Below are 26,531 nucleotides of genomic sequence, written 5' to 3' on the forward strand. Positions count from 1 at the left end.
ATTCCGTGCTGAATTAAAACAGCCGTGAAGCAGCCCTGCTTCTGTTCCTGTGAAATGGTTTGCAGCCATCAGCACCACAGCAGCTGTCACATGCTGTGGGGAGGGAAGGACGGCGATGTGAATTATTTTAAGGACATCTAACATCTGGTTTAGAAGTGAGTGACTTCCATTTGTGATGAAATCTATATGGATGATAAGGTTAGGTGCAAAACCTGTATTAAATGAGTGACTTAAATTGTTTTCCCCTCTGGTATAAGGAGGAGTTCTGTTCATAGCTGTCACTGAAGGAACAGGATTGAGTGGATGTGGCAGTGGAGTTCTGTCAACAAAAGTCCTCATGAGCTGAGCTGCTGTGAGGGCGCTCCCTTCATCACCCTCCCCATAGATAGAGGGCAGATGGGTGCATGGAGCTGGCAGGGTGGGATGCAGGGGTGCAGGGCTGCCCAGAGGAGGTGAGAGAAGGGCACTGATCTGGGTTTGTCTCCTGTGAGTCCCCACGGGGCTCTGCTGGATTTGCTGCTGGACATGTCACCCGAGCTGGAAGCAGAGCTTCAGGCTCCTTACAGCCCATGCTCCAAGGAGTCCTATCTGTGACAGGACTGTAAGTGCTGCCAAGTAGCTTGGTGGTGTTTCTTTTACCAAAGCCCTGACTGTGGACAGGAGATTCCATGCAGGAATGGGAGGAAGCCCCGTCCATGGGACAGCTGTGCCTCCTTGTTTGGTTTGTACCAAATCCATCAGGCACTGTATGGGGTGTGTGCTGCAGCTTTCTTCTCTTGAGACAGATGTCCTTCTCATGCACAGGTCTGTCTGGATCCTTTGTAAGAAGTATTTTTACTAACCTCAGCCGTGCTGTTAGCCCTTAATGGTTGTCTTCTTGTTTATGTTGCAAACAATTAGTCACTTCAATTCAGTGTCAGATTTTTGTAGTACTTTACAATGCATGATGGAAGCACTTAGGCTCTGAGATTCAGTGATGCTCATATCAGTTATAAATGTTTGTGAGCACAAGTCTGACCCAGATCTTGACAGATAAACTGAAAGATAAAACTTAAGAATCACTTTCGGTGTTCACTTTTTCTTTGCATGTTTGTTGTGGTTTGACCCTGTGGGTGTCTCAGCACCTCGCAGCCACTCATGGGAGGGGCAGAGAATCAGGGGGAAAAAGCAAAGTACCCGTGTTTGTGATAGCTGCCATTCCTCTGGTCGAGGAACTGCCATCAAAAATTCCTGGTTTGCTTCCATGATACACAGGTAGCATTATCCAAGCAGGTTCCTGCGTGCAGCTGTGTATCTGGTGTTTTTACTCAAGCCTTGATGGATATTGTCATCCTTGGGAAAAACAAACCCATACAGAATTTCAGCACGGCGCCTGGAAATGGCAGTGCTGATGAACTGGAGGAGCACATGAGTAAAAAGAACGTAAGGTAGAGCTGAGAGTTTGTCACTGACACAGAACTGCGCTGTAAAATGAGATAGATATTATTTTATGTTGACACAGATAGCAAACAGAGAATAGATTTGTGCAGAAGGGGCCTGGTTTTGTTTGTGTTTTTTGGGGCCAGTAAGAAAAACAAATAAATAGCAAATGAGAAATTGGTCTTTCCCAGTGCATCTCTCATATTGCAAATATGCACCACTTTCACATCCAGCACCTCTGCAAAGCAGTGGTGTTTTTTCTCTTTATTAGCTTCAGGGAAGGAAATGTGCGTGTCTCTTTCCAGCGACGTATGCTGATACATTAAAGAGGAGAGCATCCTTTTCTTCAAGAAAATCAGTGTTTTGAGTTTGCGATGAGTTCATCTGTTTTGAACTCTGACAGTAAAGGAGAAGGAGGTATGTTTTTGCATTCCAGCCGTGCTGCATAAAAAGGAAGAGAATTAGACTCATATCTAAATACATGTAAATGCCCATGAAACACAACTGAAACACAAAATAGAAAAGAAAGGTGTTCCAGCCCTGGGATCTGTGGTTCTGCTCAGTTACTGCTCTGTAACAGCACTGAGGCTTACCTGGGGGACATCTGGCACTGCATCAAGGGAGATGTCTGCTCTTGCAGCTCTGTGGAGAACAGGGGGAAATAGTTGCCATAGTTACACCCCTTGTCATGATGCTTATCATGTCGGCAGAATAAAGAGCCTTGTATTAAATCTGTGCTCCTGCTAATATCAGCTGTTAAACATTTTCAAGATATTTGAAATCAAGACTTTCTGAAAAAAAAAAAAAAAAAAAAAAAAAAAAAAAAAAAAACAACGTTGATTGCAGTGAAATGGTGCTGTTGAGCCGTGCAGCTCAAAACATAATTTTGTTAGACATTTGGTATTACAGAATTATACAGCATGAATAAATATTCCAGTGAACTTAGCCTCTTTGCACTTCATGAATATCCTTGGTTTTTCTATTAAGCTGTTTGTTACTTGCAGCTCCCTGCCAGGTGGTTGGAGCAGGGCAAACTGAAGGAAAGGAAGGCAGGGGCACGCAGTGCTTTTGCACCGTACTGCAGTCGTTCAGAGTTCCCACGCAGGAGGAACGGTGCTGTGTGTGTGTGTCCTCTTCTGCTTTGCAGTGCAGCATACCCAGACGTCCAGGCAGACTAACAAACACACACATACATTCTTTGTGAGAAACTGTCAGAAGTATCTGTACATATTTTCCATGCCAAGAGGCGTGTGGTTTAATGTGGTTAAATTTGGGTGTTTTAAGCCGGCATGCCGAATCCTAAAGCATTAAGGGGATATTATTTAAAATGCTGTGTTGTGTTTCTCTCAGTGTGTGGGAGTGCCTCAGTTGCTCTGTCTTGATCCACTGCCTGGTTTCCTTGCCACGTCCATCAGGTGCAGGGCTGTGTTTGCTGAGGAACATGCATGATGGCACCGATGTTGAGATTGACTTGAGCCAAAATCCAAACTCTGCAAAACCTTTCTCATTGGGTGTCATCTTATTTTCATTTTTCTGTTAAAAAAGCACTTTGCACTTCCAGATCTTGGATTGGGTTTTGACTCCATGAGCGCCTGAGCTGTATGGTGGAAATGGGTTGCTTTGTTTGAACCCAGGGCCCTGCAAGGCTTCCCTCTGCCTGCAGAAGGACACATCTGCTGTGCTGAAGGCTGCATGGGGGATAAGGCACAGGTAGGCAGGAGGAGAGCTGGGAAAGTTAGAGCAGGTAAAGAAGTCCTTTGTAATTCCTTAACAGAGTAAAGAGAAAACATTGTTGTACCTTGAGTCAGCGTGAAACCCATTATTGACTACAGGTTTCTTTAGGAAAAATAAGTGCATGTTGTTCAATCCTATATTCCTGTTGTTTAGCAACTGCGCAGCATTCTGAATTGCTTGATCTTTATTAAGTAAAACGATTAATTACAAAAGTATTTTCAGCAGTTTGATCGAATCTTTTCAACTTTTCAGCAGTTGAACGAATCCAAGTTGCTGCACATGTAGAGCTGTATTTACTGAATGTGACAGTAAGAAAGAAAATGATTTGCATGGAGAAGTGCTGAGGTTTCCAGGATGGTGACTGACTGGAAAATGGTGCTTCCTAGAAAAGAGCATCAGAAATGTTTCTTCTGGGCAGGACGGAATGGTCTGTGTAGGAACCAGCTGGAACAGCATCAGGAAGAAAGGTGGCAGAGAGGAATCATTTCTTACAGCACCGACTCAGGGCTCCTTTGAGACATTTTAGAGGATCGCTCAGGTCATAGTTTTAATTATGTTTCATGCAAACTGTTTTCACATTCAGCTTTAACAGCTCTCAACAGAGCCTGGCTTTCCAGGTGAGATAACCAAAGTACTATTAATTGCTTTGTTTTAAGCAGGTGAAAATAATTTGCTACTATTCGTTATCTTTCTAGTCAACAGCATTCAAACAGAAGCATTTTACTTGTAGCTGAAATTAGTATGTTTTCTGTACTGTCAGCTCCGATTAAAGAGCGATGCGAATCAGTTTTGTTTCTTCCCTGCCACCATCTCGTAAAGATTTGGAAGTCCATTTCCTAAGCTCCTGATTGCTCTGTGCTGGGGCACTGCTGCCAGCAGAGGAGTGCTGGGAAGGAATGTGGTGGTAGGAAGGTTCAGGCAGTGAGCGCTGCCTGGGGAGCAGCTCTGCCCTATCTGTACAGGTCAGGGGTTCTGCTCCCTGACCCCATCCCTTAGCTGCATCTCCCATCTTAAGTGCATAAATGCTCCAGCGAGTCGTGACTGCTCTTTCTGCAAGGTCTTCTTAAAGCCTCTCTGCAATCTTTTCATTTGCTGGAAACATTGATAAGGCTTTCTGCTGTTTATTCTTTGATCCCAGTGCCCAGTATTGCAGACGCTTTCAAACCTCACCTGACCCAGAAGTTTTTATCTGCAAGCTGAACAAGTAGGAGATAGGAGACAGGTGCTGCCAAACATGCTCAAGATTGATGCTCTTCAGTGGTACAATATTTTGTTGGTTTGTGCTTTTATTTAGGAGGATAAAACTAATCCTCTTCTATTGCAATGTTATTACCTGACTCAAAATCTCAGTCTTACAGGCATCTTTCTGGCAAAAACATGATGCTTTCTCAAGCTGTAAATGTTATTTGTCGGGCTCTGTTCTTTGACACAAAGTCATGTTTTCCTTTAACAGCTCAGATGGGAAAATTAACACTGACAGCAGCCTCTGAGTCTGTCTCTGAAGGCATCTGCCTTAATAATATCTTGCAAAGTAGTCGAAGGTGTGGCTGATAAAAATTATCTTTTAGCACAGTCCTGAGGAGGCTGAAAGCAGTGTCTGTCACTGCAGGTAGTTTAGATCATCTTTCCAGCTCAACAAAAGGAGTTTATTGACTCTGACAGAGTTATCAGCATAAGCAGCTCAGAAGCAGAAAAATAAATGACATGCTTTTGTGTGTTTCCATAGAACTATCACTTCCATTGGTAAATATTCATAAATGATTATATTCTCTTACCGTTGCAAAGGGGGAATGTGTCTCACGTATTCCATTTATAGTCTATTTTTAGATCTGATCAGAATTAACACAGGTACATATCTTTATAATATTCTTCAGAGGAGTGAATTTCCTGTCGCACTCAGCATTACTGGTGCTGTATGCACATCTCCCATCAAACCATTGCACGTTGGTAGTGCTCCTCAGCAGCATTTGGAGCAGGAAGGACAGCTGTCCTGCAGTGCTGCTGGGGCTTTGGCTGCAGGGAGGATGGCTGTGGGTCGCACAGTTTGATACAGAACAGCATGAGAAACACAGTTGTTCTCCCTTTGTCCAGGTGGAAAGATGCTATAGAAACACTGTCAGAAGGCAGTAACTTTATACTGTACTGTAAACTTTTCTTGCGAGCAATCCTGACGTTGCTAGAACCAGCAGGTGCTTTCCCCATAACTCTGTGGATTTCAGCCACAGAGCGCTGTGCTGTCTGGCCTGCAGAGGTGGAACTTGAGAGTGGAGTTCACCATTAAGCTGTCATAAAAATGAACAGCGTATGCTTTGTGCCACGTTCTGTTGGTTTTTTTCCTTGCTTGTCTTTGCACAGTTTGCATTTGCTGTCCAGAGGGCAAAGTTAGGGAAGACTAAGGGCTGCCCTCCATCATTAGACAAAACTTCCAAGCATATCCACCTGTATTACTTTCCCCTTGTGCCAGGGAGGTGTGACTTCAAAGTCAGCGTGCGAGAGACGTTTCATTATTTACCCAATGCACCGTATGAAAATGTGCCTGACTTTCAGATATGTGATTCAATCTTTGCTTTTGCTCAAGAGGAGAGTGCCAAGAGCAATGGTGCGTACTGACTTCGCAAACTAATCTTTACATCATTTTGTGGCTTTTGGAGTGATCAGTATGAAAAGCACCTCATCCTTTCTGGGATTCGCTCGGTAAAGCCTTCTTCACTGAAATTAATGGGGATTATTCAGAATTTTCCAGCTCTGTACTGTGTGACAAGCATCCATCTAATACAGCTGCTTTCTCTACGTTGCTGAGCTTAGAATTTTCATGTCCCTATCAAGAAAAAAATTCAAGAGCCCATTGGTCTCAATCTGATACATCTGCAGAACAACAATACAAACATATTTTATCTACTCAAACTCTTACAAACCATCTTAGGCTATAAAAATACCAGGTCGTTTCCACTTTGGCCTCAGCTGATTTCCTCTTGCTATGTCATTATCTCACCTAAGAGCTGTCTTTATTATTCTTCCTATCACATCCATTTCTATTCTCACAAAAAAAAAAAAAAAAAAAAAAAAAGATGAACTGAAAACCTACACCTCTGGTAGCAGTTCAGTACTTGAAATCCTTATAGGCAAAATGGACTTTTGCTTAAAGAAAACCCCTCTTCAAATCCCAATGCGCTCTGGGAGCTGGCAAGGTCATACTTTTCTTCCTATTAAATCCTTCTGGGAACTTCAAAGCAATCCTAGTTAAAAGAATCCATTATAGTGGATATTTGTAATTGTTACTTATGGCCCTGGCGCTACTCGGTACGATATTTTGCCAGTCCCCTGGGCATAAGGCTCACTTCAAGTGTAGCTATATAATCCACTCCGCCAGCCATACAGTCTGAGTTTGCCTAGGGGCTGTATAATACACAGGGTAAATATCCATTTCTGAAAGGGCTAATAAGAAAAAAGTCTTGAAGGAAAAATGTAGCCCTGGTTAGAATGCGACACATTTAGATGTGGAATAAATTTGTGTAAACAGGAATGTGTGAACATTCTTCATGTAGAAATATGCACGCAGCATTTACCCAACCCTGCTGTGTACATTACGTTTGTATGCATATGCTAAGTGTAATTATTCTAATAATTGGAAGTAATTGTTTCATTATTAATTGCATTCTGAAAGCAGCGGAGGTGAACCAGGTGAATCCACTTTATCAAATGTATGTAAAACAGCACTGAAGTGCAAGATTGCTTAGGCTATTCTTCTGATTGTGCTCTGCTGACATTAATCACTTATTCATCATTCCTGGGCATTAGTGTTCGCCTTGTGATTTCCTTTGGACGTAGGAGCTTATAAACATTATCACCATTCTGCAGATTGGAAGTGAGACTGGGGTGGCAGTGGTGATGCAGCTGGGTGGGCTGGCTGGACGTCTGGCTTCCAGCATCCTGCTGGAGCTGCAGAGCTGAGCCAGAAGGGAAGCTGGCCTTGTCCCTCCTGAATTACTGCAGGGGAGGCTTGTTTGGTGGCTTTCCTGTCGGTTGTTTTTGAAGCATTAGGTGTTTTTGTGACACCTCATTAGTACTGTGCTACATGGTTATACAAGGTAAAATTTGTTGACGTTGTCCAATCTGACTTGTGGTGATTTCAGGCAGCGTTAGGATTTTCTTCACCACTTCCCATCCCACCAGGTGAACTCTCAGCACTGAATTCCATGCTCGCATGTATTCCTAGCAGCAACGGGTGAATGAATTTCAACCGTGGGGTACTTAAAAAGCTACTTACTTTTGCTTCCCAAGAGACGGTGATCTCATTCCTATATTCCTCACCCAGCTGCGTTCTGCTCAAAGCGCTCAGACCAACCCTGGCGTGTTGGTGGGGTGCCTGGAGCAAATGTGTCTGCAGGTACCCACATGGTGATCTTCAACGCGCTATGGCTCCAGGAGCAGCAGTTTTATTATTGTCATCTATCAGCTACTTGTAATTAATCTGAAGAATTTTGTTTCAGAAACTTTATTGCATGTTTTTACACAGTTTTTGTGCATGTGGGTTTGGGTTGGTTTCCTTTCACAAGCTGTTTGCTTTATATGGATATATGAGAAAAAGGCAAGACTTCCATCTTCCCGACTACATAAATGTGTTTTCTCTCTCCCCGCTAGCAGGAGTCTCACAGATAACACTTTCTATGTGAAGCAGCAGGAACACCTCCTCTGCATGCCAACCTGCTGCAGACAGCCCTGCCTCCTCTGCAGTGTGCAGGCAGGGCTGAGGAGGGCAGTTTTTCCAGCCTTGTTTTGCATGTGTCTTCCAACCAAATGAACCTCAGCAAAGCCAAATCAAATACCATAAAGGCACCAGAAAGTGTTCGTTAGCAAAACTCATCTTTCAAAGAACATCTGATGGAAATATTTAAATTACCTTTGGCAGACTTTAAAGCTTTTCCTAACACCTTGTGAAATTTATTATTTATTATTTATTACCATTATCTTCTGGCACCCTGCAGCACTTCCAAACAAATGAATAAAACTTGAGAAGAGATTAGCATTGAACAAAACTAAATTCTTAAAAGAGAAAACCAGAGCCCAGGCAGAAGCGTCCCCTCAGGGCTGCCCTCCAGCTGAGCACCTCCACAGGGCTGCACTCAATACTGGCCACTTAGGCTGCAAAGCCAAGCATCACTTCAGCACACGAGTGGATTTTAGTGTTATCTCTACAGAAGGGTCTGAGATGAATGCCTCCGAAGCTGCATCCATCCAGGAAACTATTCATTAGCAAAGTAAATGAAGAAAATGCAGCCTCTGCAACAATGTGACAACCTCCTAAATGGAACCCTTCTGCCCATAGGTGGGAACAGAGATATGCAAACTTTGGTGTGTTCCTTCAGAAATGGCCCTGCATGCCCAGGCTGAGGTTTCTGGAGCATCAGTACAGTGCGAGTGAGGGTCTCAGTCTGGTGCTGAAGAAGGAATTTGTGCAGATGAAGAGCCTTCCTTGTTCCACATTCCCAGTGACTTTTCCCTGGAGAAGACCACCCTAGCCAGGTGAGCTGCCCTGCTTTTAGGAAAGCAGATGGCCGTGGCATTGCAGGGCCCTGTGGCCGTGCTGAGCAGGCCCTGCCTTGTGGAACACGTAACTCGTGCGGCACGGCGCGGTGCTGCTTGGCACACGGCAATATGGGCACGCTCCTTTACGTTACAAGCAACAGCTGCTGGCAGTGCGGGTGTCTCAGGGCCCACACAATCCAGGGGAAGAGGGGATGGTTGCTAAGCAACTTGGCTCTATTTCCATTTCTGCCATTTCAGCTCCTTCTCAGCTTTGTGCTCCGTGTCTGCGGCTGCTTAATTTGATCCTATTTGCAGTGACAGTGTAGGGTCTTGTGCCTCTGATAATGATTCACACAAAACGTACCGATTGTCACACTTAAAAAACACATTTGGGTTTGGAGCTGGTGAAAGTGAAATGGGAAGCCGGGCTCATTGCCTGCTGGACAGCACCTGCAGGCCCTCATCTCAGCATCCCGAGGCCATCATCCATGCCTCCGTCCTCTCTGATGGCACTTAATGAACTAATTACACTGTTCAGAGATGCCTGTTCTTCTGGAGGATCAGCCAGCCCCAGGCCTGTCTCTCTGGCTGCCACTCCATGTATTTTTACTGCTGCTGTCACACGCAGCACATCCTTTATTAATGTCTGACCTCATGTTTCCTAAGAGTTCCTTAGCTTAAATTACAAGAGGGTGAGGCAGCTGCATGAGGGCTGCATGAAATCAGCAGTGTTCCCAATGAGTGATATCCAACAGAACTGAAGTGATCTTGTACTGGAAGTTTGCATTTATCCCAAAGAGATGGGGATGAAGTGGAGTTTCTGGGGATTGTGGATCCTGCAGGGGCAGACCTGCCCTGCCTGGTGTGCAGCATCTCTGGGCAGATCCTGCCCTGGTTGCTCACAGAACTCCATGGTGGCATCCCTCCCTTCAAAAGAAGGAAGAAAACCAATTCCCAAAAGCAAAGCAGAGGGATAAAATCTTACTAAGGAATTTAAAAAAGAAAACCAAAAAAGAAAAAAAAAAAAAAAAGTAAAGGCAAACTTAAAATATAATTGACACCACCCACTTTCATTCTGGTTTTGATTTTCCAGCATCTCATGGAGATTACAAGTTGTATATTAGTAATACATGCTGTAATGCACAGCGTGTCACAAGAGCAGCTACAGAAATACATGATGACTGTATAAATCTATACAGTTCTATTACATAATTGTTCTTCTATTAATTTCCAAAGTGCATTTACTCTCCAAGCAGCCCCTGCTGGGAGTTCTGCATAATGTGCAGAATCTGGAGGGCCGTGCTCATCAGAATAGATATATGTCCTGCATATATTAGAAAAAAAATAAAAACTTGCATTCTTCTTAGTGTGCTGCTGTCAAGTGTACTGCAATTCAGCAGGGCTTTTAAGTAGAACTAAAAGTTATTCAAATGCTCAGCTGAGTGCTTTGCAGACTATAATGTTTTGCCCATATTTAACAGAAGCACTTCTCCAGCATGCTTCAGGAGCTTTCCTGGAGGACAGGTGGCTGATGAAGTCACAAAGAAAGAACCCATTCCCATGGTATTTGTTATCCAAGCAGGACTCTGTCTTCTCACTGGCCTGCCACGTATGGCAGGGCTGAGCGTGGGCTGGGGGTGGTCTCCTGTCAGGAGCTGGTGGGCCAGGGATGGCAGAGCCGTGTGGTGTGGGGTTATCTCCTCACTGGGCAGCACAGCCAGCCCTTGTCACCTTTGTGCTTGTCACCAGGCTGCCATCAGGCCTTTAGGTACTGGGTGAGTTAGCGACTGGGAAAAAGAAACAATCTCTTTAGCAACTTCTCACTCCCTGTTGTAATCCTTGATCTGCTGACAAACCTCTTGGCGACTCAAACTGCACTGATATTTATGGTTGTGTTCAGTGCTGAACTGCTAATTGTTGCTGCTTTGCTGAGAGTGACAAGGACGTGTGACAGCTAAACACGATGTAATTTATGAGAAGAGAAGGCTGTAAAGCAATTATGGAGCAACACTCTTTTAACTCATGTTGTATTTGTAATTTAATATATTCGTATCCTATTATTAAAACATGAGGTTCTGAATAATCTGTGTAAAAGTCAGGCAGTTTGGGCTGCAGTTCAGAGACAAACAACGGCCCACCAACACAGGCACTGAGCACAGGAATTTGTTGTAGAATGGTAGCATCTCTGTTATGGATACATTGCCAACACGATGGTAGTGAACAGAACAGAAGGGAGAGATGTAAAAACGCAATGCAACAATTTATGTACATTTAGATATTAGATATAATTTTGTCATGTTTGTGGTATGTGGAAGTATTCAGGGCTGTTGCTCTCAGTTCCTACTCGTGTATTGCCTGGCTAAAGGCAGCATGTGCACAGCTCTGCTTTTCAGCACAGAGCCATAGGAGGGGCCACACGTGTCCACCTCTCTGTTGGATGAGCCAGAAGTGGAGTTTAATAACCAGCTGCTTTTTTACCTGGCATGGATGGTACCGGTTTCCAGGTGAGAATTAAGAAAATATAAAAAGAGAAGTAAGCATGATCTGCCACAATGACTGCAAAGGAAATCAGAGCAGATCCAAGCTTGTAGCCATCACAATGTCAGCTCTTGCTCAGTGCTGGAAGTACTAAGACAATGTTTCATATCTTTAATAGCCTGGGATGCCTGTAGGCTGCAATAAAATTCATCTTTTGCACTGTAAATCTTTCCTCTTTAAGCTTGGAAGAGTTAACAAATGTGCATAAAATTGAAGTGAAAGTGATTAAATCTCACTCTGAGCAAGTATTGACAGATCTGCCTTGCTTTTGGATGCTCTGGGAGCTTCTTTTTTGTGGCCTGTGCTCAAGATAATGAAAACCAGTCAAGTGATGAAACATACATCCAAAGAGGATTTTTCCTTCTATGTATTTGTTTTTAATATGTTGTTGGCACAGGCGATACAGTCACTTCAATTTCTGTCATCCACTTATGGCAGGGGATGTGGGTCTAGACTATCACTGCCCCACAACCCGTTGGGGAGGCTGGATAGTAGCTGAAAAAGGAAGAGTTCTGATAAATTCTTGTGTTTTGAATAAATAGTGTTTATTTTCCACGTGCACATAGACAGGTCATCTTCATTTCTGTAAGCTGCAGTGAGTGTGAACATGTTCTTCCCACTGGGTTGCTCAGCTGCAGGCAGTGTGAGGGCAGCTTGAAGTGCCTGCATGTGAAGAGGATGGGGATCTGCTCCTGGAGAATGGGAAAGGCTATTGCATACAAGATACCAACAACCAGTACATAACAATTGTAATTTAATATGTTAGCTCATCTGCAAGCATCTCTTGTTGGTATCTTGAATGTAGTTTCATCCTTAAAATCAGTGCCGTGCCATGCCATGAAATGCCTGGGCTTTGTGGTGACTGAGGTGCTTCTCTGTGCTCCCAGCAGTCCAGCTGCTAGCAAATCGTGTGTCACTTCCATTTCAGACCTTTTTGGAAAGTGTTGCTCTTGACTTCTTGCTCATTGAAAGTTTCTGATTACTTTCATATTGAGAATAAGCGTAACGTTTGTAGAACTGCCCCTTCCTTCCATCACAGTAATGTGTCATGGCATGTCCACATTCTGTGCATCCCTGGAGCAAATCTTCACGTCCTTTTGGAAGTGTGACAGCCTCCAGTGGTTTCCAGAGTAACATGGACCAAACAATTTTCATTTAAGTGGAGCAAAGTTAAGGCATAATACAGTGAGAGCTGAAGAGCCCTGTGCTGTGCTGTGCTGTGCTGTGCTTGACAAGCGTGAGAACACTTATGTGAGGTGCTTACCTATGTCAGGGCCCCTGCCTGGAGGCTGTTTGCAGTTTAGCTGTCCTGTGTCAATAGCGTTGTATTCCTCCCCTGCTAACATCATTGCTATTTACCACAATTAGAGACAGAAGACCTTTGTCACCAACAGCAACGTGTAGCTTCTTGTAACAGGTGGTCACCTTTTCTGAAAACAAATTACAAGTTACAAATTCTTCGAGACGGAGCATATTTGCAAATCAGCAGTCAATCTGTGTCCAGAATGTTTCCTTTCCTCAGGGCAGCCCATATTTAAGAATAGCTAGCAGCCCACGTTGCTCACATGGCTTATTTGCTTATTTCTGAGCTCTGACCTCAGGAAATGGGCTGCATTCGGTGTGTGTGTCTCTGTGCTGGAGGATCCATCCAGCACTGTGCATTCTGCATAGCACAGCTACTGGCTCACCTCCAGTACAGCCAAGTCAGTGGCCAGCTGAGGTTGACATAATTATATGCATATTAATTACTATGTATATGCAACTTGTGGGAAGACAGTCTGTTTTCATTGTTGGAAAGCCATTGTCTGTTAACACGAACAGCAGCATGGTGAATGAGATCTGTATCTGTTTCCCAGTTAAAGAACAGGGCATGCTTGTGTATCGCGGATTAAAGCATGGTGAGTCCTGGTAATGCTGATGTTTCATTAGCATTCCTCATCTTCATGTAAATTAATTTCTTTGAGAAAAATCAAATCTGTACCTGGTGCTAATTGCCCAATGATAATGAAGAGCTGACACTCATTATTGAGGCAGACCGTCGCTCTCCTGATGTCTTCATATCGGAGCTTCTCTGGAAGGCTTCAGCTGGGCTCCGAGTTCCTGGCGTCAGTGCAGGAGCAGCTGTGAAATGCAGCAGCTGTGTAACTAGAGATGTGATCTCTTCAGTCTTGAGAACAGTCTTAAGAACCAGGGAAGATAATCTTTGCTCTCCTAGAATTACCATGAAGCTTTTATTGATCACTTTATCTGAATTACGAGTGATACTTTTATCATGTACATTTTTCTGTTGAAACACAGCAGTTCCAGAAATAATCTTATTGTCTAGGACGGAGACGCATGGGGCTCATCTTTTCACAGGGAGGTGACAGGAGTACAAACTATCAAAATATTTCTTAGTTGACTTCACTTGGCACTGATGTCACATTGAAAATGGGAGATGAGATGCTGTGGTAGAATTTGTGAGAAAACTCATTAAGCAAAATTTCAGAGTTGCTGGATGGTAAAGTGAATGCCCTGTAAGCGATGGAGGGGTGATGTTACATGAACCAGCCATGGGGAGTATCAAAATCTTGTTCTCTGTTATGGGAACTCTGCTGCTATTTGAAATTGGAGCATGTAATGGATAAAGCTGAAATAGATCACAAAATAATACATGTAATTACTTTGCAACCCGTTTCCTGATTACACATTTTTTTTCCAATTGCATTTTACCTCTCTTCAGCATTTAATAGTATACCATAGTTTATTGGATATTTGCGGTCTAGTCTTGCAGGATAATGAGTTTCATCCTCCCATGTGTTGAACACCTTCACGCCCCAGAGCAGTTAATGGGAATTGAAGATCAGCATTTTGCAGGATCAGGCCTTGACTGAGCAAACAGCACTGACTGTTGTGTAGGGCATGGTAGAACAGATAAGTGGGGTTTCAGAGTAATGCTATAAAGTAAGTCCTTTAGAAGAGGAGGAAGACCTTTTCTTCAGTCAGTGAACGCAGTTCAATACAGAACCCCCTCAGCTCAGGGCATGTAGTCACATCCTCGTAACAGAATCTGCATATAAACAGTGATGTTTTTGTTAACGTGCCTGATGGAGAACGTGCCATCCAAGTCCCTAAGCTGTCAGTGCTGCCAGGGGACTGCACTATATTTTGCTCAGTATTGAGCTGCAAATATTCGCAACTTTTATTAACAGAGATGTGGAGCATTGCTCACAATATAGGTTCTGGCTGCTTTTACTAATTAATGTGTGCGAGCAGATTTAATTTGAAGGCCATAATTAGGAAAGCTGGTGCCTTGTCCCCCTACACTGAAAAAATCCCAGAAGTCATAAATCTGGAACCCCCCCACAAGAAAGCCAACTCCTAGCCCAGGAGGTGCAAGAAGTTGTTGGAGAGGATGTCATCACAGTTGGAAGAAGTCCTGAAATCCCACACGGGATGTGGTGAGGGCGTTCAGCAGGTGCTCAGCGCAGGGAAGGGCTCAGTGCCGAGCGCACCGACGGGGCAGCGCTGGGTTCCGGAGGCTCTGGTCGCCTCTGCGTTCCTGACCGGCAGAACAGAAACAAGCCTCCTCACGGAGGCCTTTGCCGACCGCTGCGGTGACTGTTTCCCACTTGTCTTTCAGGCCCTGCTGCAAAAAAGAAGTACGTCAGTTATAACAACCTGGTTATCTAGCCCGCTCCGCCACGGGCGCGAGGACGGAGAGGACTTCCATGCGCTGCGGGCACGGGCCTCCAGCCGGCCCCGCCGCCAGCAGAGGCCGGGCCGCGCCGGGAGCTGCTGCCCACGGCCGCTCCGTGTGCCCGGCGTGGGCTGGGCGGTGAGATGCGGCCATGGGGCTACAGCCTGGCCCTGCTCCGCCGCGGAGCTGCCGAGCCCACGGCACGGAGGAGCGCTCCCCGGCACTGCGAGGACTCACAGGGGCTGTTCTGTCTTTCTATGTACTTCCAGACTGCAAGTTTTTGAACTTTCTGTACAGTTTGTGAGGATTTTTGCATATTGCCATCCATGTTGTTTCGAGGTCACTTTTTGTTTTGTTTTGTTTTTTTTTGAATGCACAGTTTCATTGAGGCCCTATTCTCGGAGACTTAGCACATTAAAACAAAAACAAATCTAAGGATCTAAAAGACCTGTGTACATGACCTGTATGACTACTATTGTATCACCGCAATCCATATATTTTTTTTAACAACAAAAACAAACAAAAAAGAATTTAAAGACCAAAAACTGTGCTGGCGAGGTGAGCCCCCCCACGCCGATGGCTGCGGAGGATGCAGACGGGATTTTTGCTGAGTTTTAGTACAGGTCTTGATATTTGGAATGCATGCCAGTAATGTATTTTATGGTACATGTTAATAATTTATGTTTGATATTTGTATTTGTGTTCTATTTTGTTATTTTATTTAAGGTATCTGACTATTTTGCAATAATTTCAATAATTCTTATGATATTTGGAAGGAAGAATATGGCTTTTACATGTCTTGAGGTTTTTCTTTGTTGATGCCCCACCATGACTGACCAGTGTGGTAAGGACTTACAAAGCATGTATGTTTTATACTGTTTGTAATAAGTAATTTCGTTAATCTTGCTGCTTATGTGCCAATTTAGTGAAACCGATCTCTGCCGCGACCTCCTCCCTTCCTTTCCATTCTCTCGATCTTGTGATATTATCCAAGAATGTATCAATAAAGGGTTTTGGTTAACTTTTTTTTATTTACTCCAATAAATATATTTTTTCAGTTGTTCCCTCCCCCTCCCCCCCTTGTGACTACACTTTATTTCGTGACTGCTGGAGATCCCAACCCCTTGGGGCTCTGTGGGCCACCAGCACAACCCCATCACATCAGCCATGGGCGTCAGCTGAAACTGGGGTGTGGGAGAAGAGTGGGAGGACACTGGGGGGGGGAAGAAGGAAAAGGCAAATCGCAGTGCAAAGTGCTGGGACCTGAGTGCTGGAAGCTGATGCTCAGCCGCACAGAGAGCCCGCCTCACCTCTCATGTTTCTCAGCTCAAGTGCTCCCTTCAGCTTTTGAATCTTCTTGGTGACATTCAAGGATATTCTTTCCAACAGCCACTGAAATGCAGTTGAAACAACAAGTAATCAAAGTCAATCTAGTGGGCAATTGTTGAGAGAGCTGGGGGGAAGGGGAAAGCATTGCGACAAGAGGTGAGAGGAAGCTCATTCAGACTGCAGCACAGCACCTGCAGAAGCTGCTTTGGGTGACATCTGACGATTGCTTTGCAGAGCATTTAGCCTCCCATTTTGTCTAGACAACTTGATCAATTATACTGATGAAGTTAATCAGCATCAAAAGAGGCTCTGACAGCTGTGGGACAGCCCCAGCGCATGGCGATGAAGACCTCAGTGACAGAGCTGGACTGACTGCATGGGCAGCCCTGGGGGCCGGGGGTGCTGCTCAGCCTTCCATGGCTGTGCTAATACTCACAGATAGAGTCATGAATTGCAGCAGACAAAAGATGACGTTCCATGCAAGTAAAGGCTTTGTTAGCAAGAAATCAATTATCGGCCCAACAAATAGTGAAAATGGAGTGGCTCTGCAGTGTTCTCTGTTTTCTCTGCACAGACCATAAACACAAGGGCAGAGCCAGCATCAGGCTGCGGTAAGTGCACCTCTAGTGTACCACATTTATTAACGAAGGACATGAATAGCCGTATATGTATGCATGAATCTGCACCCAGAGATAACTATTTGTGTTGCACACGCAGATACAACTTAGAAGAACAAGCATTTATGCATGAATGTTGGTGCTCAAAAATGTGAGTGCATTAGCTGGCTTCTGGGCCACCTCTCCCTCTCTGTATCCAACCTCTGGAGGGAGTCACAGAGGTGAGAGCAGAGCTCTGGGGCTCCGGCACAGCGAAGGTGTGAAGCTGCAGTGTCTGCTTTTCCATCCCAGCGGTCACACCGTGCTATTACACCCATACTGCACATTTTCAAACCAAAACTGAGTCCTTACCTCCATTTGAGCCCTGTATTTTGCAAATGACTGTGCTTCGCAGCAATGCAGTGCTACCTTTGTTTTCAGAGCATCTCTAGCAGTCCTACACACAGGTATAGCGGTGTGCCTTGCTGTGCCCATCTGCTGCTGGCACAGGTGGTGTCATGCATATGACAGCTGATGGCAACATGCAGGTTCATGAGGAAGAAGGACTGTTTAGATAAGAAGAGCTGGTGGAGTTTCCTTCACAGAAGCTGTGATCCTGTACCTGTGGGCATGGCAAGACATACAGCAGAATAGTGCAGCAAAGGTACAGACAGACGGACGCTGGAGGAGCATGCATGCAGAGTAAGAAGGGACCACGTGCACATGCGTGTGAGCTGCAGTATGGTGGTACCCACCTGAGCACACACATGAGGATAATGTTCCTCACTAATATTGTGGTACATACCAGGAAAAAGACCCACTGAGGGAACAGAGTGTTGTTTTTGGGGTTTTTTTGTTTTTTTTTTTAATGCCATTTATTACAGAGGCTGAATCTTGCCCACATTCTATGAGTGAATTAATGCCATGTTTATTGTTCATAAATATTATTGCGGAGTTAAGCTTTCTGGACATGCTATGTGATGGATAATGACAATTATTTAGGCTGAGTCAGAACTTAGTTTTCATTTGTGACATTAATTGCCTTTATATATAATTAAATGCACCATAATACAGCCATATACAGAATCTGTGCATCCATGAAAGTGCTAATCAAACGTTTTTATTAATTTCTAAGAGCTTTCTGTAAGGGCTTTGATACAGTTGAGTGTTTTCCAGTAAACAGTCTATTGGATAAGATGCTTAGCAGAATGTTTTGATAATTGCTCTTTGTGCTAGATGTGCAATTAATACTATTAATGCTGGGTGAGGGCGGGGGGAGCGGCGCTGCCTCCCTGCTGCTCTGCATGCTGGGATTCCCACAGTGCTGCCCAGCACAGCGATGCTCCCAAGAGGCAGATTTGGGTTTGGAGTGCTGTGATGGAGGTGTGCGGGGCGTTAGGAAGGGCAGCAGCATCCCAAGCCATTCCTCTGCTCTGTGTTTCACACCTGCAAGTGTAAGTTCCTGCAAGCAATTTTAAGCCTATGACGTGGGTGTGATGCATGTAAAAAAACGCCCATGTTTTTTGGTCTGAAGAATTGCAAGCAGTGCAGAGGAGCGGTTGGATGTCAGTGAGCAGATGATGGCAGAAAAGGATGGTAACCTATGTATGCTGCTGCCTGCATACATCACATCTGGTATGCCCTGAGTACTGTGAAGTAATAGAATGAAATAGAAAAATAGCCATTTTTTCACAGGAATGAAGAAAGTGCTTGACATTCCTCCCAAAGTCACTGCTCTGGTGGGTATTTCTGAACACATACCCATTCTCATTTCCAGACTGGGCCAATGAAGATGTGCACACAACGCAGGCACCCAGGGGGCTGAGTGCAGGATGCATTTTTTGGCTGAATCTTGAACAGATCTTAGCTTTACTCAGTGAGAGGGGGAGAATGGTTTTTAAACCAAGGTTTTCACGTGGTGGAGTGCTGCCCTAACAAACACGGCTGAATCCCAGGGCAGTGGGTGGCAGCAAGCTGTTCTGCTCAACCCACAGAACCCCAGCCATCCCCACCTCTCCCTGGCCGGTAGCTCTGCATCACAGGACAGCTTGGCAGTGCTGTGTCTGACCCTGGAATCCACGGCACTGCAGCCGAGGGCTCTGCCCCGGGCAAACTGCACAAAAATAGGGGAAAAGATAAAAGTGCATGAATTACAAGGTACATCTGAGCCCTGGCTGTGTAGGTAAGGGTTGTTACAAGCACAAAAGAAAGAAGTGAAAGGAGAGCATCTCATGCCCTTTGGCTGCTGCTGGCCAGGCAGCACCATGCTGGGGTGTCCAGGCAGACCAAGGGCTCGGTGATGGCAGGAGCACAGCCAGCTTGAGCCAAGGGACACAGCTGCTTCATACAAACAAGTTCAGACCCCATTTTTGCCTGCATACTCATTCATTTTGCAGACAGAAAAATCATAGAGTGAACGTGAATGGCTGTGATCTTAACCTGGCGTTACTTAAAGCTAAAATGCTAAATGTTTACTTAGAGCCAGCAGGATTGTTACTCAGTACGGATCATTTATTTTGGGCCAGCACTGGGGCTCTGTCATGTGGAATTTGGGGAGAGGAGGGCACAGTGCTGAGCAGTGATGGAGAGGCCTGTGGTGGGAGGCCCCACTGCCATGGGTGGTGGGGACCAATTGGGTTTCTACAACTGTCAGGTTCTAGGTTTTAATTTGGGCAGGTGCTCAGGGCTTCAGCTCCAAATGAGCCAGGCTCAGTCCCTGCTGGCGGAAACACAACAAGGCTGCTGCTAAGCAGGCTGCTTTTAATCCTTGGCAGTGCTTTTACCACTCCAAAGGGTAAAAATCTTCCTTAATCCCTTTAAAAAGGAAACTATATTTGTATTACTTTTGTATTATATTTGTATGACTTTTTGACATTAAAACAATTTTGGCCCATTGTTTTTCTTAAGAGTTTCAGATTTGTAAGGATCAAGATAAAAAAAACTGAGCTGCTCCTTGGACATCAGACACTCAGCATCCTACAGCCAGGAGCATCTGTAGCAGAAATGGTGAGTCAGGGCTTGTTCCACTGATTGAGCACCTGGTGGAAGGCAGGGCCAGCCCAGGGGAGCTCAGGTGCATGCAATGTACCTGAATGATGAAAGGGGTGGGGCCAGGATCCACCCCTTGCCAGACCTCATTTAAGGGTAGGCAGTGGAAGCAAAGGCATTTTGAGGAAGGTTCCTGCATATCTGAAGCCTTTCAAAGGTAAGCAGCTCTTTTCCTTCATTTCTGCAGTTGCTGTATTTGGGTTTGTCTTTGCTTGCTGTAGCCAAAAACTTTGATGCTCCACTATTATCATTATACTTTCCATCACATTATTGCATTATATTTGATGAGCCAGCCAGTTTTTATTTAGGATGGATTATCTATTAAAAAAGAAACAAAAAACAACCAAAACAAAAAACAAAAAAAAAATGGTGTATTGGATGGTCACTGGGGCTACTAATACACCTGAAAAGAAACTCCTGGAGAAGAGGAGGCTCAGGGGAGACCTTATTGCTCTCTATAACCACCTGAAGGGAGGCTGTAGTGAGCTGGGGGTCGGCCTCTTCTCCTGTATAACTGGTGATAGGACTAGAGGGAATGGTTTCAAGCTGTGCCAGGGAAGATTCAGGCTGGATATTAGGAAATACTACTTCTCTGAAAGGGTGGTCAGGTGCTGGAATGGGCTGCCCAGGGAGGTGGTGGAATCCCCTTCCCTGGAGGTGTTCAAGGAATGTTTGGATGTTGTGTTGAGGGATGTGGTTTAGTGAGAACCATTGGTGATAGGTGGATGGTTGGACTGGATGATCTTATAGGTCTTTTCCAACCTTAGTGATTCTGTGATCCTGGGGGAAACTGGGATTCCTAGGTTCCATATGGCTAAGTTCTGCATGAATTATTGAAGAACGGGGACCTGTTAGGGACAGTGATCCCATTATTAAATCCCCTTCATAAATGGCTGATTTTTTTAAATAAATTAAGACAAAATATTTTGACAACTAAGGAAAGAGTAATAGCAGCATCTGCTATGGCACGGTTGCTGCTACTATTAACTCATATCATTCCTCTGAGGAAGAATTAAAAGATGAAAATGAGCTTTTAAAAGCCCATATTAGACAACTGAAAAATAAAACTACATCTTTGATAGGACGAACTGCCTCTCCTTTAAATAGAACTTCTCCTTTGAAATTAAAACCCATACCATTAGAAGGGGAAAAGTACTTGGATCATCAGGATCCTTGGATCCTAGTTGAATTCAGGAACAAAAAGGCCAAGCAGACTAAAATCCAACTAGAAGATCTGGGAACCTCAGATCCTCTAGAATTAAGACTAATAATAACTCAAAAGACCAAGGAAATCCAGGGTTGGGCAAAGAGTGGCCCAATGCCCACACTGCTCCACAGGTAACAGCATCCCATACGTAGCTGCTGAACTTACGGATTTGTTGCAACAATTTAAACAACCCCAGGAGAGCATACCAGCATGACGATTGAGATTATGGAATGTGGGGGTTGAAAGTGTGGTAATTAATGGGCCTGAGATTTCCAAACTTGCATCTGTTACCACACATCCAGCCCTCAGAAGCAATGGTAATACACAGTGATGAGAACCATTCTCTAATTCAGTGGATAATGGTGGCATGTAGAATTACCTGGCTGAACAACAGTGGCATACTGATAAATACTGGCTTTTTGACCTCAATGGAAGAACTCCAATATTATATCAGAGAACTAGGAATGAAGAAGGCTATTTATGATGATGCATTAGAGAGTTCTGACATGGTTAAGTTCTTGGCAAGAATGAGGGATCTCATACTACAGCAAGACCCTCCCCACCAGTAATGGCACACTGGTGCCCCTACTGAACCCTGTAGTGGCCTCAGAAGCTATCATCCAACAAGCTGCATAATAGGTGGCTGATCTGGAGGAGACAGAGCATAATATCCAGATGTTGCACCATGGTCTCATCAATCAGGACCCATACAGGTATTCCAAAAGCAATTAATGAAAAACAGTTATTGGCTGCCTACTCCACATTACAGGTGGTGGAGCCAATAACTCAAACATCTGAAGTCATAGTTAAGACCACCTTGCCATTTCAGGGGTGAGTGCAAGATCTGACCCACTTTCCTAAGACAGGGTGGCCCAAGCACAAACAGTGGCACAATGGGTTGCCTGTCTCAGCCAGAGGAGTACTCTGCCCTTATCACCTTTCTACAGAAGGCTTTTTATTGAATGCTATAATGTTATTCTTAAGGCTGCCCTGGAGACAGGCTTTCAGTCCCTGCAGGGGTGGACAAAGAGACTTCATGAATGAAAGACCCAGAGATGGCCCACCCAATGCCCAGGAGATGCTGCAGACCACATTACAGGCACCAATAATTGGGTAAGACCACAAATTGGAAATGAAAATAATCTTCTGTTCCCTACCCCTGAAAACCTAGAATCCGGTACCCATAAAATAGAATGACCTTGGAAGGTGCAAGTAGGACCAAAGTGGTGCAGCCTACTTGCATGTTGGGGGATCAGTAGTCCCCCCACCCCCAGTGGTAGGTTCATGGCTGCAGACATCATGATCAACACTAGTTTTCATTGCTAAGAGGACCTTAATCATGTCTCTATGGAAAACCTCCCTCGCCCCCTTTTAGTACTTAATATAGTTATGCAGCCTCAGATATCAGGCCAAAGGATATGGTAAATGGCTAAGATGTGCCCCACTGCAAGCTGAAGTGTTGTCCCAGGGCAGAAACATGGCCTGTATCTTGCTGTGGAGGGCAGCCCTATCCCTTCTGGCATCTCTGAATCATCTCTACTACTTCCTGTGAGTCTCTTTATGTCCACAGGATCATCAGGAGGAACAACATGGCATCAATATGTTCCTACAGCTGAGAGCATCCTATAGTCAGCAGCATCCTACAACCAGCAGTGTCCTACAGCCAGTATTGTCCTGCAGCATGCCCAGCCTAAGCACTGGGCAGGCTGTGAGCAGCTCCAGGCAGGCAGTGTTGTCCTAAAGCTCCTCCAGCTAGCAGTAAACTGATGTGCTATGTTTGCCTCAAATTAACCAGCAATAATTTAAAGGTCTTCATCTAAGCATGTTTTATTGGGGCTGTGACTTCCTTTATATATTTTTTTACAGGTTGACTCAAGCTGTCGAACATGTGTTAGTCAAAGTGGAAAAAATAAACCCTTCAGGGTACATGTGGGCAGTGCTTAGTGAGGGATGGATTTATGCACTGTAGTACCATATGGGAAAGCATAAACATGCATTTTGCCTATAGATAAGTGACTCAGTGTTAACTTTTTTGTTTGTTCATGGAATTTTAAGATAGCAGGATCTCGAGGAAGCTTACCAACTAACTCCTATTAACAGAATAAAACCAAACAGGAGAAAGTATGGAAAGCAAACAGAAGAGCCTTCCCTTGTCATAGTCCCCAAGCTTCAGCAGGAGCTTACCATCCTGCCACTGGGATGCAAAGCAGAAAGCTGCTCTAAGGACAGTGCTTTGTAGGTGTGCTGCAGAGAAGGGGCGGGCTGCTTTTAGTAGAGGTGAGCTCTTTGTAAAGGCTATTTCATTAGTACAAAATGTATTTGTTTGTTGTCTTTCACTTACAAACACAGGACAAGTACCTTATTGAAACAACTTAACCAAAACGTGACTTCTTGTGCCAGTTACTTCTTCAGAACTACAATTAATTTTATATGTAATTCATCTCATAGAACTTATACAATGTGAATAACATGTGGACTATTGATGCTATTCAGCGAGCAAATGGGTTTTTTTGGCAGCCTAATGGTCTGTGCAAAATGTATTTGAGTAGCTTTAGCTATTTTTCTGAACCCATTAGCTGCTATGAAAATCTTTAGTTAACCTAATCTTCTTATTCCATCCATCACTAAGTGTCATCTGCTCCATCCCACGGTGCTCAGCAGGCCCTGGCTGTTACTGACAGCCCTGACCCAGGCTGACACGCTGTTCCCTGGGCGAGGACAGGGGCCTTCCACATGTTCCTCCCCAGCTCTGAGGTAGGGATAAATCTCAACATTGATCTGACTTCTATGAAGCCCAACAAGGCTGGTAACAGATGATTTGCATGGGAAGGGTCATCAAATCAGCGCCTCCCAGCGCCCTGCATGGCCAGCAGTACCCAAAGGGGATGTAAATATGGAGCACTTGACACTTGGGGCTGGTTATCCACATCTTGCAATTAGTGCTAAAGCACGGTAATTAGGCACATGAATCAGCCTTTTGTTTAAGGTTTGTTAGGCAATAATTGTGTTTTCTGGCACGTGATTGGCTTGGGACAATTTTCTATGACATGTTAATTATTGTCCCTGGGATGAAGCATTCCTGGCAAAATAATGGCTGCTCCTGGGGCCATCCTCACAGCCCTGACCCCAGCTGCACACAGACCCTGCCCCACCTTGCCAGGGGCTCTGCAAGAATTACTCAATTTTGTGTGGTCTTCTTAATTTTTTGGTTTTGGTATGCACAGCACCATGGCTCACCCTGGCTGCAGTAACCAAATGTCTTTCCTTCCATCCTACTGAAGTAACCCATAAGCACTGGGCTCTGTCTGGTCTTGTCACAGGCTTTTGTCCCAGCCCAAGAGTTATATTAGATCCAGCAGAGGACTGCAGCTCTTTCTCCACACCACAAGCTTTTATTGTATTGCTGAAAGTTCTGAGCAGCATCTCACACAACACTGAGTGAACATCACATACATTTCAATGAGCCCCTTCGAGGAAGAAATTTAGTTAATCCGTGCTGAATGTATATCTCAATCTATTGCTTTTTAACTTATAAAAATGACCACCTCCCACTATATTAAATCCTAAGATAAGAGAGGCTTGCACTAACTTTTCTGCTGCTATAATCCTGTATCTGCTCTCTCACATGTGGCCTCAGAAGAGATAAATTATACAGCATGTGCCTTTCCCTGCTGCCAGAAAAAAAGGCTGGAGAACAGTTAGAGATTACTGGATGTTAAAAACCAGGCAGCAGGGCTTTGTGAAAGAGCAGGGCTACTTCTGGCCTCTTCATGCCTTCTGCTTGGTGCTTCCAGGCTGCTTCCAGGTGCCCATCACTGTGAGAACAAGCAGCCAGTATCACCAATAGCTAGAGAAGTGCACCTCAGCCATAAATAAGCTTAATGCATTATTGATGTGGGAAGACTAAAAGGAGCTACAAGGAAGGAAAAGAGAACAGGATTGGCTGTAGGGAATAGATGAAGTTACCTGAGTGTCATGCAGACCAACACCAGTCTGATCAGAGGGGACCACACTGAGCCCCTGGCTGCTGCCAGTCAGTCACTGCGTGCATCACTTCTTGCAGTGACTGCAGCCGAGGGGTGGCTGTGCAAAGCACAAAATGCATTTCCAGAAGTGCACTGCTCTTATCTACATCTGCTTACCCACTTATTTGGTGACATTGGTCCCAACATGCTAATTGCTACTGCAGAAGCTTTCCCTGTCCTAAAAATACTTCTCAGTTTCATCTCATGTGAATGCTGGAAGACAGTGTCTGCTGACTAAGTAAGCAAATGGTGATGTGCCTTCAAGAAAACATGATTCAAAACTACAGCAAATACATAAAGGTATCTTTATAGGATTGACAAGGAAAAGGAGGAACACGTGAATGACAAGGGATGTGTGTATGGGGCGCTTGGCTCACACAGCTCTGCACCCACAGCTTTCAGACACCTGATGTATTACACTGCCTTGTTAAAGGTGAGAGGACAGGGAAATGTACAGGTTCAGCTTACAAAACCTCCCACCTCTACCTGCAACCCATCACACAGCACAGTTGGTAAGAAAAGGACTGAGGACTTCAGCTCAAAGTCTTCACATTTTTTCAGGGCTTAGATGTTATCATCAGCATCACCTGCCTCTAGAGACTTGTTCTAAGCATGTTTCCCTGGAATCACTGTGCACAGAGTCACTCATTAGCATTGTTTGCTGGGAGTCACAGAACCCAACAGGTGAACCCTGAGAGATTGAGAAAGCAAAACTCAAGGTAATGGAGGAACAAATAGAAAAACTTTTCAGAAATTGCTCACCGTGTAGTACAGCTCTCATCTGAAACCTTCAAGAAACAGGAAATGGTGAATAATGAAATAATCCAGCATCGGTGATTTTTTTCACTTAAAATAATAAATCTTCGCTCAGAATAATCAAGGGTGATGTACAACTTGTAGACACTAGAGGGCAAGGATGCGTATGGATGCGTATGGATGGAGGCAGTGGGCGCTGCGGTGGGGGAGGAAGCAGCGCGGCACACTGCGGGCTCTGCTCTGAGCCTGCACTGATCCGTGTGGTCCAGCTGAGACTGCTTCTCTTAAAAGGTACGTGCAGTGTATGTGTCTGTGCTCATGTGTACACACACGTTATATACGTGTATGAGCACAGACTTCAAATGCTGTAGCTTCTCCCACGTTTCCTCACATAGCATACAGTTCAAATGCCAGTGCAGGAAAGGACAGTGCTGCATTCTAGCCCAAAACAATTCACAAAATAAAACAAATAAACCTCATAAGTCTGATAAAGAACCTTCACGGCCCTGAGAGACTGCAAAGAAAAGAAATGCAAAAAACACCTTTTTCCCCTGTAACATTAAGAAGCTTCTTAAGCCCATGTCCAGCCTCACCATAGGACTGCACAGACCCACACCTTTGGCCCAAGCAGTGACCCACCTGAGCATTAAAAAGCAGTAAAGGCTGAGATGAGG

At 44.7% G+C, this 26,531-nt stretch overlaps 1 protein-coding gene and 1 long non-coding RNA gene across 4 annotated transcripts in view; both read left to right on the top strand.

The window, feature by feature from the left end:
• Nucleotides 1-15,923, top strand: part of GRM7 (glutamate metabotropic receptor 7) — a 221,306-nt gene extending 205,383 nt beyond the window's left edge. For both annotated transcript variants that reach the window (XM_090148492.1, XM_031605444.2), the window contains one exon: nt 14,840-15,923. Coding sequence is in view for 1 of the 2 variants with exons in the window: in XM_031605444.2 (XP_031461304.1) it covers nt 14,840-14,889 (50 nt within the window). In the remaining variant the exon portion in view is untranslated. The remainder of the gene's footprint in view (nt 1-14,839) is intronic.
• A 4,075-nt stretch (nt 15,924-19,998) lies between these two features.
• On the top strand, nt 19,999-24,737 carry LOC116239351 (uncharacterized). 2 transcript variants are annotated; one of them, XR_016469939.1, is made up of 4 exons: nt 19,999-20,026; nt 21,846-21,907; nt 22,061-22,189; nt 22,647-24,737. It is a non-coding gene; the product is annotated as an uncharacterized LOC116239351 (long non-coding RNA). The 2 variants fall into 2 exon arrangements; XR_004169104.2 differs by lacking the exon at nt 21,846-21,907.
• The last annotated feature ends 1,794 nt before the right edge of the window (nt 24,738-26,531 follow it).

Source organism: Phasianus colchicus, chromosome 11 (genome assembly GCF_987193195.1).
Source record: "Phasianus colchicus chromosome 11, bPhaCol1.hap1.1, whole genome shotgun sequence".
Lineage (NCBI taxonomy): Eukaryota > Metazoa > Chordata > Aves > Galliformes > Phasianidae > Phasianus > Phasianus colchicus.